This window comes from Geotrypetes seraphini, chromosome 8 (genome assembly GCF_902459505.1).
Source record: "Geotrypetes seraphini chromosome 8, aGeoSer1.1, whole genome shotgun sequence".
NCBI lineage: Eukaryota > Metazoa > Chordata > Amphibia > Gymnophiona > Dermophiidae > Geotrypetes > Geotrypetes seraphini.
In genome coordinates this window covers 60117065-60136759 of record NC_047091.1, presented here as the reverse complement: position 1 = coordinate 60136759, position 19695 = coordinate 60117065, and the positions used below count along the sequence as shown (strand labels likewise).

Below are 19695 nucleotides of genomic sequence, written 5' to 3'. Positions count from 1 at the left end.
CCTGCCTACATCCCGCCCTAACCACACCTCCAAAAATGCCGGACAACATGTCTTTTTGATCGTCCAAGTGCTGACTTGGGTGGGTTTTTAGACGTATTTCTGTTTCAATTATCAGCCCCTTAATGTATAATGCTGCACACTAGAGAATGACACAGTGACTGTTTCCCAAGGCTAGCCATGGGTAACCTGCAGGAATAGGGGAAAAATCGATTGGTTGCTGCGGGTATGGGGACATGGCTTTTCACCCACCCTGTGGAGCGGTGAATGTTCTTGTCCCTGCAGTAAAGGATCTGCCGTGAGTCACCTCCCCACCCCTCCCGGTCAGCAGCCCCCCTCGCGATTGCAGATCCAGCAGCAGCCCCCCTCGTGAGTCCAGTGGCCCCCTCCTTATCTTGGGTCAACAGCCCCCGTCCCTCGCACCCTCCTTCCCTCGCTCCCGATCACAGCTACTGGAAAAAAATTAATAACTGCAACTCCCCCCAACGGCCCCTTTGCACCTCCTGGTATGGGCCTACCAGCCTCTTTAGAAGCATTCATAGGACGAAGAGGCAACGTCACACGCAGGGCTGCTTCTGAACCTTCCTGCCGAGTCCCTCCTCTTCATGTAAATTCTGGTGAAACAGGAAGTTGCATTGGAAAGATGGACTCGGTGGGAAGAAGATTCTGAAGCAGCCCTGCATGTGACGACGTTGCCTCTTTATCCTACTTATGCTTTTAAATGGCTGGTAGGCCCATCCTGGGAAGCACAAAGGAGCTAACAGGAAAGTTGCAGGTTTGTTTGGGGGGTTTTGCCTGTAGCCATATTTGTGAGGGAGAGGTGACTGTTGAACCTACGCTAGGGGAGGCTGCTGCTGCACCCATGAAGGAGGGAGGGGGATGCTTGGACTGCTGGACTGGCTGGAGCTGAAGGGAAGGGAGACAGTTGCTGGACCTGGTTTGGGGATTGGGGGGAGAAGGGAAACAGGTGCTGGGCCCGTGTGGTGGGTGGAGTGGAGCTGGAGGGAAGGGGGAGGTGCCAGACCCGCACCAGGGTGCTGATTGGAGGGGATAGAGGTGTTGGACCCAAGGGAAGGGTGCTAGAGGGAAGGGAGAGAAGTGCAGGACCTGCAGAGAGGAAGAGAGAGAAGGAAAGAGAAAAGCTAAACCAAGGGGATGAAGGAAGAGTGAGTGAAATATTGAACATAGTGGAAGGAGGGAGGAAAGAGAGTGTGAGAGACATATTGGTGTAAGAGAGTAAGAGGGTAGAAGCTGGACACAAGGAGATATACAAAAAGAAGGGATATAGTGGACATGGATGGAAGCATAGGAATAAGGACAAAAAGGGGAATGCTGCATGGGGCTGGTATATGGACACAGAGGGGTAATGCTAGACATGGGAGGGTATATGGACACAGAGACGATGGCTAGACATGGGGGAGAACAAGAATGCAGAAGGAAGATGCTGGGCAGGGGGGTTATAGGGATATACTGTAGAGGAGTGATACTGTACAAAGGGGGAGGGGGTCATAGAGTGGTGAGATGATGAAGGCAAGGAGATTGACACAGGGGAAATACTAGAAAGGGAAGTATAGGAGACATAGAAAAGGGAGACATTGAACATGGAGAAAAATATATACACAGAGATGGAAGATGGATGGTGAGCATGGAGAAAGAAGAAATGTCAAATGGTCAGGAGACCCTGGCAAGTGAGTTAAGAAAAGACAAAAGAAAACAGAGACCAATGCCTGAGACCAACATGATATGAAGAATAAAATGATGAGACAATAAAAGGTAGAAAAAAATAATTTTATTTTTTATTTTGTGATTAGAATATATCAGATTTGAAATATGTATCCTGCTAGAGCTGATGTTAGACATAACGGGGAACTGCAAAGCCCAGGTTGTGCTTCTTTAGCTTCCAGCTGGCTTAGGGCTTTCTCTGACCAGGGGACAGCTGCCCTAGTTGCACTCCCCTAATACTATTCCTGTCATGTGTGACTGTGGTATTCTGTGTAGCATTCTGTAATAATTTGGCTTATTCAGTTTTCTCGATAGTGGAGGGGATATTTGTGGAGGGGAGGGCAGGCAGCGGTTTTGTTGATCCTTACTCTGTATTATTTGTGTTTATAAAATGACAGACTAGTGTTTCTTTTTATACTTTAATAAAAATAAGTTCCATATAAAATCATAACTATTTGAGGCTTCTGTGAATGGGATCAGACGGTTTGCAGAGACAGGATGGAGATGAGGACCAAGCTCGCAGGGACGTGGACCGAGCTTGTGGAGATGGGGACAAATTTTTTTCCCCGTTTCATTCTCTACTGCACTGTTCTTCAACCGCTGGTCCGCGGACTGGTGCCGGTCCGCAAAAAAATCTTGCCGGTCTGCTAAGGATTCGGGTCCCCGCTGCAACAAAAGGTGCCGGCGTCAGCTGACTTGCAATTTCCTGTTGCCGTTGCTGTGCCGGGACTCCTGCCACGTATGCTTCCTGTCTTTTGTCTCCGCACCTCCTGACCAGCAATGGCAGCTCTGTGTGCTTTTAACTTCGGCACAGAGCTGCCCCTAAGCAGTAGTTTAGCCGTGGTTTCATGAGGCAGCCTCGGAGCCTTTGCTAGGCCGGCCCACATCGCATCATCGAAGTGGGCCAGCCTAGCAAAGGCCCCGAGGCTGCCTCATGAAACCGCGGCTAAACTACTGCTTAGGGGCAGCTCTGTGCCGAAGTTAAAAGCACAAAGAGCTGCCGCGAGCCTAAAGACTCTTGGGCCACTGAAGGAGGGCAAAGAGCAGCTGTCCTGGAGGTCTCCCTTCCTCTATCCTTTGCAGGTCCCTTTTTTCCACTCGGCCAAAGCTTCCCCTCTGACATGAGCCACCCTCAGGGGAAAGAAAGTGACCCGCAAAGGTGAGGGGAAGGGGGGGGCAGATGATGGAAGTGGGGTGGGGGGAAGAGAGAGAAGGGGCAAATGATGGAAGTGAGAAGAGGAGAGAGAGAAGGGGACAGATGATGGAAGTGAGAAGAAGGGTGAGAGAGCAGAAGGCAGATGGATGTCAGTTGAGAGGGGAGAGCAGATGCTGAATGCAAGTGGGGAAAGAACACATACTGGATGGAAGGAGGAGATAAATAAAGGGGGAAGAAAATAGAGTTAGTAAGATAATGAAGGGGTGAGGGAAAGGGGTGACAAACTGTGGGTAGACATAGTAAAAATAGGGAAACAGGACTAAATAGTAAGAAAGAATTTAATTTAGATGGAGGCAGAAAATAGAAGAGGAAGATCAGAGAAGAAAAGGAAAGGGAAGAGAGAGGAGAGAACGATATCAGATCTGAGTGGAGGAAATGAGAAGAGAGAGATGCTAAAAACCACAGGGGGGAGGGAAGGAGAGAGATGCCAGACCATGAGGGGAACAGAAGGAAGATGATGGATGCCAGACCAAATTGGGGGGGGGGGGCAGGAGGAGAGATGGCAGGGAAAGACAGACAGTGAATGGAAGGGGCAGATGCTGGACTGAAGAGACAGAGAGCAGACGCTGGATGGAAGAGAGTGAAAAGACAATGAAAGCAGAAATCAGAGACGACAAAAGGTAGAAAAAAATAATTTTATTTCTATCTTGTGATTATAATATATCAGATTTGAGATATGTATTTTGCTAGACATAACTGGGGAGTGCAAAGCCCAGGCAGTGCGTCTTTAGCTTCCAGCTGGCATAGGGCTCTCTCTGACCAGGAGGCAGTTGCCCTAGTTGCACTCCCCCTAACACCATTCCTGCCATGTGTGACTGTGGTATTCTGTTACATGATATTTGTGTAGCATTCTATAATAATTTGGCTTATTCAGTTTTCTTGATAGTATACGGGATATATGTGAAGGGGAGGGGAGACAGGGGTTTTGTTGATCTTTGCCCTATATTATTTGTATTTATAAAATGACAATTGTATAGAATATTGTTTCTTTTTATACTTTAATAAAATATGTTCCACATAAAATCATAACTATTTGAGGCTTGTGCGGATGGGATCAGATGGTTTGTGCGACCGAGCTTGCGGGGATGGGGCGGCGATTATTTTTTAGAAAAATTTCAGCCTTAGTAATTTGCTGGTCCACGAAATAATTATTTTATTTCCGCCGGTCCATAGGTGTAAAAAGGTTGAAGAACACTGCTCTACTGCACACGTTAGGTAACCATATTTAACAACAGACAAACCTGGAAGCATGGCCCCACCCTGTTCTGCCTCCACACCTGCCCCCCAAAAAGCCTCATCTCTTTTTTCATGACTTCCAGGCCGCATCTGGAGGGCTTCCAGCATGCGCAAATTTGTATGATGTCATCTGCGCATGCTTGTTGAAGGCCCTCCAGACATGGCTGGAGCTCAGGGCTTTTCAAAACCCGGGCAAACTACTGGGTTTTGAAAAGTCCATCCGAGACTCCGAACAGTCCTCTAAAAAGAGGACATGCCCGGTTTTCCTGGACATCTGGCAACCCTACTGCATGTCTAACAGGGCTATAGGAATAATAAGTAGTAGTATCTTGTAACTGTATTAGACGTGTGCGCATGCAGAGGTATACATGCTAGCAGTGCTGATGCCTGGATTTGAGAGCTGCGTTTGCGACAAGGAAGACTCTATGAAGTAGTTAGAGAGAGAGAGAGCGCACGCTACTGGTTATGGGCCTAGTGTGGGAGTATCTGTGCATGTATAGCATAGTTCCCAGTGAACAGCCAGGTGGATAAAGGGGAATCTATAGACATCATTTACCTTGACTTCCAAAAAGCCTTCGACAAGGTGCCACACGAGAGACTGCTTAAAAAGATATGGAACCACGGGGTACAAGGGGAGGTCCACCGATGGATCAAAAACTGGCTGGCAAACAGGAAGCAGAGGGTTGGCGTAAAGGGCCACTACTCAGACTGGAAAGGGGTCACGAGCGGAGTTCCGCAAGGGTCGGTGCTGGGACCGCTCTTGTTCAATATCTACATAAATGATCTAGAGGCGGGAACTAAGTGTGAAGTCATTAAATTTGCAGATGACACCAAACTATACAGCAGGGCTCAAACCAAGGAAGACTGCGAGGATCTCCAAAAGGATCTAACGCAGCTGGAAAAATGGGCCGAAAAGTGGCAGATGAGCTTCAACGTGGGGAAATGCAAGGTCATGCACGTGGGGAAAAAGAACCCGATGTTCACATACAAAATGGGGGGAACACCACTAGGGGTTAGTAACCTGGAAAGAGACCTGGGAGTGATGGTAGACGCAACACTGAAGGCATCGGCGCAATGCGCCACAGCCTCTAGGAAAGCAAACAGAATGCTGGGTATCATTAAGAAGGGTATTATGACCAGGACGAAGGAAGTCATCATGCCGCTGTATCGTGCAATGGTACGGCCGCATCTGGAGTACTGTGTCCAGTACTGGTCGCCGTACCTCAAGAAAGACATGGCGGTACTTGAGGGAGTACAAAGAAGAGCAACCAAACTGATAAAGGGAATGGAAAATCTCCCATATACCGACAGATTGAAGCAGTTGGGACTTTTCTCCCTGGAGAAGCGAAGACTTAGAGGAGACATGATAGAAACCTTCAAGATCCTGAAGGGCATAGAAAAAATAGACAGGGGCAGATTTTTCAAATTAAGGGGCGCCACAAGTACAAGGGGGCACTCGGAGAAATTGAAAGGGGACAGGTTTAGAACAAACGCTAGGAAGTTCTTTTTCACTCGGAGGGTGGTGGATACATGGAACGCGCTTCCAGAGGCTGTTGTAGACAAGAAAACATTAAATGGTTTCAAAGAAGGTTTGGATAGATTCCTAGAAGAGAAAGGGATTGGGGGGTATAGATAGGTATAGACCATTGCTCAGGCAATGGGCCTGATGGGCCGCCGCGGGTGCGGACCGCTGAGCAGGATGGACCTATGGTCTGCCTCAGCGGAGGCAACTTCTTATGTTCTTATGTTCTTATGTTCTGATGAGAGGCATCATCGAGGGCTGGAAAAAAAAATCTGCTTAAGTATCAAGGGTGTACTTGAAAAGACTGACTCAGGTAAATTGAACCAACATGTGAGAAGGACCCGCTATACTTTAACTTAGCTCAGAGATATGTAACTCTGAAGAGGGGGAGGTTACCCCCTCTTGGAGTAAGAGTTTTTCATCCAATCATAGCATTATTATTAGTAAAAACGGATCCGACTCATGAAGGTGTGAAATCCAATTGAAAAACTATATATATAACTTTGAATAATACTGTTTTCAAAAATTTTTAGAAAATTCAAAAGGTAATTGCGTTCAGGTTGTCACTAGAGGTGTGAAAGTGTACTTAACTTGTATGCAAAATACAGCTTCTCAGGGTCCCGACGCGGCCCCGTTTCGGCGTCTGCTTCAGGAGACCCCGCCAACTGAGAGTGAAAATTTTTGCAAAAGAGTCACACCATGTATAAGTTGTCTAACTGTGATCTGAAATGCAAAAACAAAAGAGATAACAAAGCACCAGGAACGAGCACTGAAACTCTAAAAGCTACTGTAACTGTGCAAGGAGTTAGAGCATTAATAACTGGCAAGGCTGGAAAAAGCACATAAGATACATACCAGTCAAAAATTAAAGAAGTTCCGTGCAACGGAGAACGCCGACACCAACTCCGATTTTTAAACCGGAGCGGGAGGGAAAAAACCGAGCGTGAGAACGTGATGACGTCATAGATTCACATTACAGAAGAATGGAAAAAATATTCTACAGGTGGAAGGCTGTAAAAAAGAGAGAATGAGCCAAACGTGATCAGAGGAATGCTGCCCACTCGATCTCATTGTTGAGGCCATTCGGGTGGAGGGTGTTTAAGTTGAAAATCCATTTTTGTTCTCTCCTCCACAACATACGGGCAATGTCACCTCCCCTGGGGCAAGATATACAGTCCAACACTGTGAATGTAAGATCTTCCAAAGTGTGATTAACCTGTTGCCAATGCTGCACCAGGGGGGCTTCCTGTACCCCTGTTCGAATGCGGCTTATGTGTTCCCCAATACGGAGTTTCAGACATTGGTAGTTTAGAGAGGGCTCCTCCCCCCACCCGGTTTAACTTAACCAGACAACAACATTTAGCAGTTCAGTCTTTAGCTACCGACACAAGTATAGTGATACATCCTGCTGATAAGGGAGGGGGTGTGGTCATTCAAGATTCTCATGATTATGTCATGGAAGCACATCGCCAGCTTATGTTAAATGTTGTTGTCTGGTTAAGTTAAACCGGGTGGGGGGAGGAGCCCTCTCTAAACTACCAATGTCTGAAACTCCGTATTGGGGAACACATACAGCGCTGTCAGATCTTTTTGGAGATTTTTGCAGTCCTCCTTGCTTTCAACCCTGCTGTATAAATTTATCTAAAGGAAGTTCTTCCCGAAGATGTGGAGGTAAAGCGTTCCATGCTGTGGGTGCTGTTATGGAAAAAAATCTTCTTTCGGGTTGTGTCATAAACTAGGTGTGGCGGGGATGGAATTTCCAGAAGATGCTGGTTACTGGATCGTAGTGTTCTACTTGGACAGTGTGGAATAAGCAGTCTGTCTATAAATCCAGGAGTGTGTTTTGTTTTGGTTTTGTAGGTAAGTAATAATATTTTATATGCAATACGATGAGTGATCGGAAGACAATGAGATTTCATAAGGAGAGGGGTAACATGATCAAACTTTTTTGCAATTCTGCCCCCACCCCCCACCGTAATGCTTCTGTAATAGCCGGCTTTCCCATAGGTGCTAACCGTAGGAGCCAGCTTTTCAAAATTATTAGGGGTGCTACACCTAATGGAAATTCTCTCACCGTGGACAGAGTCAAGGAATTTGTTTAATTTTGGGGGGTACTCAAGTGCCCACCAAGCTGGCACCTATGGCATTAACCACTTAATTTTCAGTGGCAATAGCTGCTTAAATGCCGCTGAAAATTAGCGGGATGAGATGGGGATTGCGACAAATCTCCACTCCAATCATTTGCATGCAAACTTTGTTTGTGCATCAGTAGCTCTTATGAAACTGGCCAAAAATTGGATTGGAGTGGACCCGTTTCGGTCTTACCGACCCTGTTTAGTGCATCTAGCTTGGAGCATGGAGTTGGCCATAGAGGAGAAGAATACAGACAAGAGGGACTTTGATGAGTGGCGTGCCCAGGTGGGAGTGTAGAGAGAGAAGAGAGATACTGAGGAGCTGCGGAGCGAATACATTTGTCGATCAGTAAGAGGAGTTTGTGCTGTATGCAGAAACGGATAGGGAGCCAATGAAGTGACTTGGGGAGAGGGGTAATGTGGGCACAGTGACATTTGCAGAATATGAGGCTGTGTACCAGAGTTCTGAACAGATTGAAGCGGAGATAGATGGTTTTAGCAGAAGGATATTGCTAGTGTTTGCGCCACTGAATATACATGATTTAAACATTTTTTGTATGTTCTGTGGCCTGTGAGTCTTTATTTGCACATTTTGAACATCCCTTCTTCCCTCCCAGATGACTTTGGCCATTATTTTGTAGGACCACTAGATGGAGCTAATAGTTAGATTTTAGCCTAACATTCCTTTGGAAGAAGTGGAAACTCAAATTTATGCATCTCTGTAGTTCTTTATTTATTTTATTTTCCTTAGATGTTCAGGGCAGCCCCTTTCCCATCCTTCTTCTTAATTTATGTTAATATGTTCAGCAGGGATGGCCCGAAGCCCTCTCACTTCTCTGCTGTAGAGCAAAGATTCAGAGATTCAAGGTCTCTCGGCATAGACGGAGGAGGAGGCTTGTAGAAGCTTTTCTCTTTTTTTTTTGCAAACCAATAAATTAGCTTTTTTTTCCTTTTAATTGCAAGCTCCTATTTGAAAAGCAAAACTCGCCTCCCTTCAGAGCCTCATCCAGCTGTAGAGCAGCTGGAAAACATTTTCTTGCTCGGCGTGGCAGGTTTTGCCTCTTTGTTTTTGCCCCTCAACTTTTTCAGAGTTTTTGCAGTGAAGTGCAGAGACTGTTAGGAATCTGTTGTCTTCCTTCCCTGCCATTGAGACTTATCCAGAAGTTTGTTGGTTTGGAAAGGTGGATTATTGGAGAAGTTTGTTGGTTTTTTGGGGGTTGTTTTATTTTTTTTTTTTTTGAGGGGGCATCTGATTTTGTCACAGGGTAAGGCACCATGTTCAGCTGGCTGGGGAAAAATGAAAAGAACAAGAGGACCCCCGAGGTGATCCACACTGTGACAGAGGGGCTGAAGGACCTCTACAAGAAGAAACTGCTGCCAGTGGAGGAGTTTTACCGCTTCCATGATTTCCACTCACCAGCACTGGAGGATGCGGACTTTGACAACAAGCCCATGGTGCTGGTGGTAGGTCAGTATTCCACGGGCAAAACCACATTCATCAAGTACCTGCTGGAGCAGGACATCCCGGGCAGCCGCATTGGACCTGAGCCCACCACTGACTCTTTCATCGCGGTCATGCACGGGGAGACAGAGGGCATCATCCCAGGCAATGCACTCATCGTGGACCCAAAGAAACCTTTCCGTAAACTCAACCCTTTTGGCAACACTTTCCTGAACCGGTAGGTTTTAGCACCTCATCTCCTCTGTCATAATTCATTTTTCTGATACTTTCATCCAGAGTGCCAGAAGTATGCATGAAGATACCTCTAGGGCAATGTTCCTCAACTCGGTCCTGGAGTACCCCCTTGCCAGTCAGGTTTTCGAGATGTCCATAATGAATATGCTGGAAAGAAATTTGCAAATAATAGAGGCAATGTACGCAAATCAAGTTTATGTATATTCATTGTGGATATCCAGAAAACCTGACTGGCAAGGGGGTACTGCAGGACCGAGTTGAGAAACACTGCTCTAGGGTGACTGACCTGGTGGCATATCGAGTCCCCAAATTTCATGACATCTTTTTGTTTAACCTGTAACCCGTTCTGAGCTCTTTGGGGAGAACAGAATAGAAAATGAATTAAATAAATAAATAAAAAGAGACGGGAGTAGATAGTTTTGCAGCTGGGTGAACTGAGATCCAGAGAAAGAAAGTGAACTTTCCCATGATCAGACAAAGAGTCAATAGCAGGGTTAAGGTTTTAACCTAGGCCTTCTCCTCACACCTTTTCTTTACCTCACCTCTTTCGCTGGTTTCTTTCCACAGCCTAATTTGGAGGGCAGAGACAGACATGGGAGGAAGGGCTTCCCTGATGTTTTCCATTAGGTGAAATGTCAAGAATATTTTTTAAAGGTTCTGGTTTGGAGAGCATTGCTGAGCTATTTCAAAATAATTTTTTTTTCAAAATACGCTCTTCATAAATCAGCAAAAAAAAAAAAAAAAGTGTGAGATAAAGAAAGCATTATAAATCTGTTATTTTTCAAGTGCAACACAATAATAACTCCTAAAAATAGGCTAATGCTAGATCAAGTATGTCTCTATGGAAGATTTTTTAGGGTAGAGACTATGGATCTCAAGTGCCCGCAGCTATTCGCCGTTAAAACCAGTCGGCTAATAACCTGTGTGCGGACTATCATTGGTCCAAATATCTCTCTTTAATTTTATTTTATATAGAAACTTTTACTATTATTCTTTAAATACAATTGCCTCTATGGGCACCTATAAAAGTGGCATATATATATATACTTGCGCCCTTGTTTGAGACTTGATCTATAGTACTTAGCTCGGGTGTAGTTTTCTACCCGGCCATCCGGGCACTTGAGATCCATAGTCTCTACCCTAAAAAATCTTCCGTAGAGACATACTTGATCTAACATTAGCCTATTTTAGATAAAGAAAGCAACCATCTTTACTGTCCCCTCCTCATCCTGTGTTTTAACTATACCTTTTGCCCCTTCTCACCCTAAGTCTTAATCATTCCAAGGCCTCCTCTTTACCTGTGTCTTAATTATTCCTACTGTCCCCTCCTCACTCATATCTTTAACCATCCCCTTACCTCCTTCTATTATTCTTCACCCCCGGCCCTATGCCTTCATTCTAAGTTACCAGTTTTTCTTGCCTAAGGTGGCATCTTAAAGCCCCATAATAGCTGGCACAGTTGAAGGAACATGAGAGACCGCCTGTGGGGGAGGGAAGACTTGTGCGTTTAGTGTGGAATGCAGGGTGCGCTCTGTGCCAGGATTCCCTGACACAGCCCTGCTTGCTGGAAAAAAAAAATGTCCTAAACTGAGGACTGTTGCTAGGAGATTAAGCATGAGAATTGATTTTTTTTATTTTCTCGTGCTGTAGCCACAGGCAGGATTCACAGTTTTGATCTCAGAAGAGGCTGTTGAAGGGATCTGACAATCTTCTGGAAGGGATTCGGTCCTTCCGAAGCACACTCACATTCAGATCAGCTTTGGCATCACAACTTTTACTTATGTTGCCAATGCTGTACAGAAATTAATTAAAAGCAGTGGTATAGCCTGAGCCCAAAGTGGGTAGGCATGATATTTTCTCTCTGCTCTCCCTGCCCCCCACCCCCCTTACCCAGAGTGCAAAATACAAGCATCCGAGCTGGCAGGGATCTCCCTAAGCCCCACCAGCTGAAAACCTACTCTTCTGACAGCCAGAACGCTTGAAGAGAGTTCTGGAGAGGGTCTTCGGCTTATGGGGCTTGGGGATCCCCAGCAGCCACAGTAAGGAGCAAAGGCAGTAAGTGACTCAACTGTTTGAGGAGGCTAAAATGGGCAGGGCTAGAGCTAGTGCAGGATGGGAAGGGGTGTGGTGGGGCATGATAAAAGTCTTATGTCAGCAATAAATGGACAGTAGGGGCGCTTTTGAACACAGCATGGAAGGACCCCCTTCATTGTGCATCAGCTGCCTCTTCCTTGCACCTCGGTTGCTGACGGCATTATGCTCACTGAATACACTCCAGGGAATTAATGCATGTGACAATAATACAATATGTTAAACAGAATCGCATTTGCAGCATTCTGGAAATATATTCAGGTACGGTACTTTCAAACTTGGCTCCCAGTCAGCCCTAGCTTCCCAATCTAGCATCTTCCTATTGGCCAGGAATTCTGTGGTTACTGGCAACCATAAAATAATTTGCTTATCAATATTTGTGGTTGCTTGGCTAATGACCACCAGGCTTCAGCTCTGGTAGCCTTTGGTATACTGTTGAGTTATCAAACTCGTTTAGAATATGTATTAAATGTATTAGCTTCAGCAAGCTGAGAACCAGGGACGTCGGGTTCCACTGCTGCTATTTGAGTCACTTAACCTTTCATTGCCTCAGGTAGAAACTAGATTGTAAGCTCTCCAGGGACAGGAAAATATCTACTGTACCTGAAAGTAACCTTGAGCTACCACTGAGAAAGGTGCGATCTAAATCCAAATTCCAGTAACATGTACATTGTGAACTAATATAAAACACTGCAAGTGTCACTTGACCTACAGAGCAAGTCTGTCATACCATAATAGCACTAACATGAGTTATACAAGGACCTACCTATGAAAAGGCAGTATAGTACATGGTGGTGGGCACTAGAACATCAACATACCTAGTGGAAAATGAAATAAGCCATATTAGTATAGATAAATGCTACACAAACATTCAATGCTAACCGAATTCACAGTCTGTTCCATACATGCAGAATACAAATAGATCCTCACCTAGTAAAGAATAAGTAATCACAAATTAAAAATAGAAATATGTAGACAAAAATGAAACTGAACCACCAAGATGCCAGACTCTGCATACAGTGCAACACCGGAAAAAGAGTGACACATATGCAAAATATAAAGATAGCAGTCATACTTTTAAATACTGACATATTCCAATCCTATATGACAAATTAACAAATAAAAATAAAAAAGAAGTTAATGCCTTTTTCTTAGACTAACTTAATACATTTTTTGATTAGCTTTCAGAGGCCAAAACCTTCTTCCTCAGGTCAGAATAGTATACTGATGTTGCTAGCCTGTTCTGACTTAAAGAAGGAGGTTTTGGTCTCCAAAAGTTAGAAAAATAAATTCAAATTAGTCCCATAAACAGGTTTGACTTTATTTTCCATTTTTTTTATTTATTTGTATTTATTAATCTTTATTAATACGGCTACCACACTACTTTATCCTAAATTATAAACCGTGTAGGCTTTAGATGGTGTAGAAATTTTAAAATAAATATATAAAACAAAATTATTTTTTCTACCTTTTTTGTCTGGTCATTTACATAACAAAACATAAAAATCAATTTTTATACCACATAACCAGTCTCTGGTCTCTGTTTTTCTTCATCTTCTCTTAACTCTCTTGCCAGGGTTTACTGTCCATTTGCCATGTTCTTTCCTTTTCCTTTTAGCTTTCTTCAGTGTATTTTTCTGCCTCTGTCTAGATTTAATAATTTTTACTATTCAGCAGAGAATAACACAGGGACAGATTTGTGCCTATCCCCGCAGGATCTATCTCCATACACATCCTGTCCCCACGAATTTTGTCCCTTTCCCTGCTCCATTCCTACAAGCTCTGTCCTCATCTGCACATGCCTTGAACACTTATGATTTTAAAGTGTTTGAGGCTTGTAGGGATGGGACCGGGACAGAACTCATGGGGACGGGATGGGGATGGAGAGAGATCCTGCAGGGACAGTGACAAATTTGTCCCCATGTCATTCTCTATTATCCAGTCTTCAATTTTCCTCTTTTTACTGTGTCTACCTACACTTTCCATCTTTTTTCCTTACCTTGGCTCTCCTAATTTCCTTCCTCTTTTTCCCCAGCCTTTTACTAATTCTATCCTCTTCCCCGATTAATCTAGCATCTTCTCTCTTTCTCCCCTTCCATCCAGCATTTCCCCTGTTTCTATTTCTTTTCATTTTTTTTGTCTTTCACCATCTCTCTGGAATTCTCTTCCATCTTTAATGCGTCTTGAATTTGCATATTTAAGGTTTAGAACTTTGTTAAAGACATCTTTTTGAACAGGCTTTTTCTATTCAATTGGATTGCTTTGATATGGTTCGGATTTACTAGCAATGCAGCCAACAATTTTTATTTTTTTATTATTATTTTTAATTTAGCTTTTAATTTTATTTTTTGGGGTGATGTAATTAGTTTTATTGTATATTTTATTGATTATGTGAACCGCTCTGTTATTGCAAAAGGAACCATAAACCATCCAGCATTTTTCCATTTCTCCCCTCTTTCCCCGTTTTATCTGGTATCTCCCTCTTTCTCTCTCACCCCTTACATTAAGCATATCTCATCTCCCTGCCCTCTCCATCCACCTTCTCCCTTCTCTTTTGCCCTCTTCCATCCAGCACCTCCCTTCTCTCTCTATCTCTTTCCCCCTTTTATCTGGTGTTTTTCTTTCCTCTCCTATGTCTGTCCACAGCATCTTTTGTCCCTCCCACCTTTTGATCCCATAACCACTCTACTTCCCATGAACAACATAAAGCAGTCAAAGATCCACACACTCTGGTTACATGGCTGCCAGCTCTGCCCCGGAAGAGGAAGATGATGTCAGAGAGGCAGGACCAACAGCTGCCCACATGGTGATAGAGGCCCTGTGACTGTTTCATGTTGTATTGCTGCTGTTGGTCTGAAGGAGCAACAACATAGAGCAGGGATGTCAAAGTCCCTCCTCGAGGGCCGCAATCCAGTCGGGTTTTCAGGATTTCCCCAATGAATATGCATGAGATCTATTTGCATGCACTGCTTTCATTGTATACTAATAGATCTCATGCATATTCATTGGGGAAATCCTGAAAACCCGACTAGATTGCAGCCCTCGAGGAGGGATTTTGACACCCCTGACATAGAGTGTGATAGTAGCATTATAGCAGGCATCTCCAAATTTGAACAGGTTGTGATCTTCTTTTTCCGGACAAAAGTGCTGGCGGTGATCTACCACCATGAAAATTAAGTTTCAAATTAAATTTTAACCCAATAAAGTTGGATGATTCTCACCCCCACCCCCATTTTTTTAATGAACCTTCTGTCATTTACAAGGTCTGGAGATACCAAAACCACACATGCAGTTCTAAAAGTAAAAATAAGAATTCATCATACTGGCACTAATCAAATACCACCAAACAATCATGAAAAAAAACTCCAACACCTGTCCAGCAAACCAGATAAAATCAAATACATTACATTACATTACATTACATTAGTGATTTCTATTCCGCTTGTGCCTTGCGGTTCTAAGCGGATTACATTAGAAGATGGCTGGACATTTCCAGGCGATGACAATACAATTATTTGTATAACTTTACAAACTTTGCAAACCTAACTTTACTTAACTTTTCGTACATAACTTTACATAACTTTACGTACATAACTTTACATAACTTTACGTGGAGTTACTTTGTGTTACTTTACATTATCCTTACCGTGCTTGCATAACTTGCATTAAGTTTACATAATTTATCTTACATAATTTATCTTACATAACTTTACAAGACTTTACGTAGAGTTATTTTATGTTATTTTACCTTATTATTCCAGTACATTGCATAACTTACATTACATGATATTACAAAGCATAACCTTATGTTATATTACAACGCATAACCTTATGTTACTTTACATAATATTACAACGCATAATCTTATGTTACCAAAAAATCGTCTGTTCCTAGGTTGCTATATCTGATTTTTTCGGTATTTGGGGAGACTGTGTTTCTAGATATGAATTGGCTTTACGCCCGATGCAGCTAGATTAGATGTTGCCTATGGGGACGAAGTTGCAGTTGGTTGTGAGTTGCAGTAGGTTATGAAGGGAGAGAAGATGATGGTAGATTATAATATTGGGATGTGTTTTTTGAATAGTACATCCCAATATTATAATCTACCATCATCTTCTCTCCCTTCATAACCTACTGCAACTCACAACCAACTGCAACTTCGTCCCCATAGGCAACATCTAATACCGCCAAACAAGTTCAAATACCACCACACGCGATTTAAAAATTTCTGCACACAGTGTAGAATCAAAGCAGAGGCTGAGCAAAATAAAATTGCAGAGGCAAGCAAAAGTCACAGTGGTTTGAACCAATTCGAAGGCAAGGCATAGGCAAGTTAGAACAAAATTGGAAAAGCCCACCAAAATCACCAAATTCTTGACACTTTCTACATGTTTTACAAAGCCGCATGGCAACAGCCTTGAAGCCCTTTAAATCTCTATGGGCTTTGGGGCCGTTAGCACAGGGCAACCACTAGTGTGGCTTTGTAAAAGAGGCCCTTTGTTGTATCTGCCTGAAAATGTTTAATGAAAACGAACTATAAAGCAACCAATGACCAGCATACGACACAACTAATACAGTAAGTATATTCAGGTAAAGCCCTGGCAAATGGATATTGCCCGGTATATAACACACTTCTAAGGGGTGTTGGGGCGGGGACAAGAATGGGTGATTCTGTGGCGTATCATTGCGGGGTGCGGACGGCGGCCCCCTGGAGTACCCACAAACTATTGGCACGAAAACAACAAGCGCCCCTAATACACCCGCAGGCAGGGAAAAAAGACAGGCAAAGGATCAGCAGCGGTGGCAAGCCCTCAGCAGACGACCTGGAGAGATAGAGCCAAGTGGGGCTGGCGATCTACCTCTGACCGCTCTATGATCTACAGATAAATCGCAATCTACCTATCGGACATTCCTGCACTATAGAAATGATGATTAGTAGTAGTAGTGATAGTGGGAGGGATTTGGGGAAGGTCAGAGTTAGGCCTGGGGAGGCCATACCACTGGTTAAAAGAAAAAAGAATTAACCATAAAATTACAGGTCTTGTCTCTCTCCACTTCCAGAGAGAAGTGAAAACACATGCTTCATTTTTGCAAACCGGAGCTCTAGGCAAGTTTTATTCTCATTCAGCAGGAATTTCTCTGTCCTAGAGAACCTATAATTGAAGTTTGTATACCTTATCCAGAGTCGCAAGATGTGTCAGTGGAAGGTGGGTGACCTTAGCTTCACTGGGGCTCTGCTATCTGCTTTACCATTTAAACAAGCAACATGGCCGTCTGAAATTTCCAACACTTTTTTAAATTCCAGGGGCAGAAACGATGTCCTGGTTCATTCATTTTAGGTTTCTTTATTCTTGATATACCGCTGGTATTGCAATTTTACAAAACAGATATCAAACATCAAAAAGCAAGTACAATGTTTGGTTCATAGTCATTCGCGCGTGAGACTTCAGCATGCCAACATTGCAGCGCCGACAATTGCTGATGCGGGGTGTGAGTGGGGAACCCCCCCCCCCAGTTTACTTCATACTCTTTACCCCACACACACCCCAACGGCAGCACGAACAGGCTGAAGTAAAGTGGGGGAGTTCCCCCCGCACCCCTCGTCGGAGCTCTTTAAAAGTCACTTTTTAGGCGGCGCACTGGTGTCTTGCGCCGAATTGTCGGTGCTACAAAGTCAGCGCGCTGAAGTCTCGCACGCTTTTGTCCCGTCACCCAAAGTTCTATAGGAAAGAACTCGAGCATTCAACACACACACTCACAGATACACATATAAGTATTCCTAACTGCCAGCTACATCCCTGCTCGTAACCCAGGTAAGTCAATTGAAAAAGGTGAGTTTTTTTTTTTTTAAAAAAGAGATTTAAATCTAATAAAAGATTCCTCCCCTCTCAAAGGCTTTTGGGATGTTATTCCATAAGTATGGCACCCAAAACATAAAAGGCACTCTTGCGAATCCATTCATGTAATTCTGTTGATGAAGGAAGAATCAAATGGTGTAATGGAATGTCAAAGAGGTTAAGTAGGTAGGAAATTGTCAAAAGGTTGCTTTAAAAGTCAAAAGACTAGAAGGGAGAGCTAGCAAGATGGCGTCTGGAGCAGGACGCTGAGAGGAGCACTTCTCTCTTCTGGGGGAAAATTTCCTTTATTTCAACTTTAACGTTTATATTTCAATGCCTAAAAGAAGAGGGAAAACGAGGGGTATCCCTCTACCTACCTCGGGCTTCTCGACGCCGAGGCAAACTGTGATAACAGCTTTCACAGTTCCTCCTTCCATGTCGGGCGCCTCCGCTGCTGTGGAGAGGGAACTCCACAGCTTGGACAGCGAGATGTCTCTCTCGCTGAGCCCACGAGGACCGCATACCCCTCCCATCCCAGGAGAATCTTCGTCGCAGAGGAATTGGCAAGAGGGCTCCCCCGGAGTGTGGGGCGAGGCTCATTCACTCTCCGAAGTGAACCCGGAAGTGAAACACACAGCAGACACGCTGACTCCGATGTCGGAGAGTCAGCGTCCTGGGGGAGAGGAGCCATTGGTAACCAGCGTCGGGGAGGCTGTAGGAGTTCAGAATTCCATCGCAGGAGCAGGAGCCGTACCAAAGCCGGCCGGTATCCCCCTCCTCGGACCGTTGGTGAAACCACAGGCTGTTACCCTGGACTCTATCTGGACTGCGATAGAGAATTTGCACCTGGTATGTTCTAATTTTCTTACTACAACTCAGAATTCTACTTCCAGGATAAGTTCCCTAGAAACTATTACCCAGCAACACCAAGTGGACTTAAAAAAATTAGATAAAGAAACAACAGAGACTAAGAATTTAATTTCTAAACAAACAACAGATAAAATGATGATTTTGAGGAAGATTGAAAACCTGGAGAACCAGCAAAAGAATTTAAATTTGAGGATTCTTAATTTTCCGGTTGCCAAGTTCATGTCTCCTCAAGAACTGTTTAAGAACTTTATGTTGAATGTTTTAAATGTACCTGAAGTAAGTCTTCCTCCGATACAAAGAATTTATTACTTAAAACAAGTGCAGAAAGAAAAAGCTGTAGTGGATGAAAATGCTCAATTAGATGTTTCCGCTATTCTGCAATCTTCTGATATTGAAACTCAGGGAAGAACAACTTTATTGGTCTCGTTGGTATTTCTTCAAGACAAAGAGATGTTGCTTAGATTATATTTTAATTTAAAGCAGATTACATATTTGGGAGAAAGGGTATATATATTTCCTGATGTTTCGAGGTGGACACAATCTAGGAGGAAAGAATTTCTGCTATATAGACCAAAGGTGATTGCTTTGGGGGCAAGTTTTCAGTTGCGATTTCCTTGCAAATGTTTTATTTCCTATCAAGGAAGTAAATATATTTTCTTCGAACCTGCCCAATTAGGTTTTTTCCTTGAAGGTAAAGGTATCTCTACACAGTCCGAATGATAAAGGTTAATAATGCGGTTGATTTATTTTGGATAGGATAAGATCAGGCTGCTCTATTTCTTTATTTCTATTTTTCTTTTGTATATTTCCCCTTTCCCGAGGGGTTTTTATTCATCTTGTCTCTTCTCTCCAGGTTGTGGACTGTATTATATGATTTATTTTGAATGTTTAAATTTCGATCCTTGGTTTGTATTATGACTAAGAGACAATATTTCTGTATTTCTTTAAACATCTTTGTATATAGGATGTATTAAAATGATAAATAAAAAAAAAAAAAAAAAAAAAAAAAAAAAAGTCAAAAGACTATATTGAAACCTAAAAAGAACAGGTAGCCAGGGCGGGTATATAAATAATGGATGGATGATCCAACCTATGAAGCTACCATATTCTGCAATGTGTGAAAGTGTTTTACATGATATTCTGGGACATCTGCATAGACAACATCGCAGTAGTCCAGTCTAGCAAGTGCATATGCATGCAATAAAAAGTTTTCAAGGCATCCCCACTAAAATAGCTCCTTACTGCACTCAACTAATGTAAAGCATAAAAAGCTGCTTTGATAGTGTTAAAAATATGTTGCCCAAATGACAAATCAGAATCAATCAATACACCCAAATATTTTAATTATAAAACCGGCATAATAGGAATACACAAAT

At 43.4% G+C, this 19695-nt stretch overlaps 1 protein-coding gene across 1 annotated transcript in view; it reads left to right on the top strand.

Moving 5' to 3' along the window:
- The first annotated feature begins 8683 nt into the window (after positions 1-8683).
- The window catches only part of EHD2 (EH domain containing 2), a 128162-nt gene continuing 117150 nt past the window's right edge, over positions 8684-19695 (top strand). Inside the window, exon 1 of the mRNA XM_033955191.1 lies at positions 8684-9504. Within this exon, the coding sequence (XP_033811082.1) occupies positions 9101-9504 (404 nt within the window). The 5' untranslated portion in view covers positions 8684-9100. The remainder of the gene's footprint in view (positions 9505-19695) is intronic.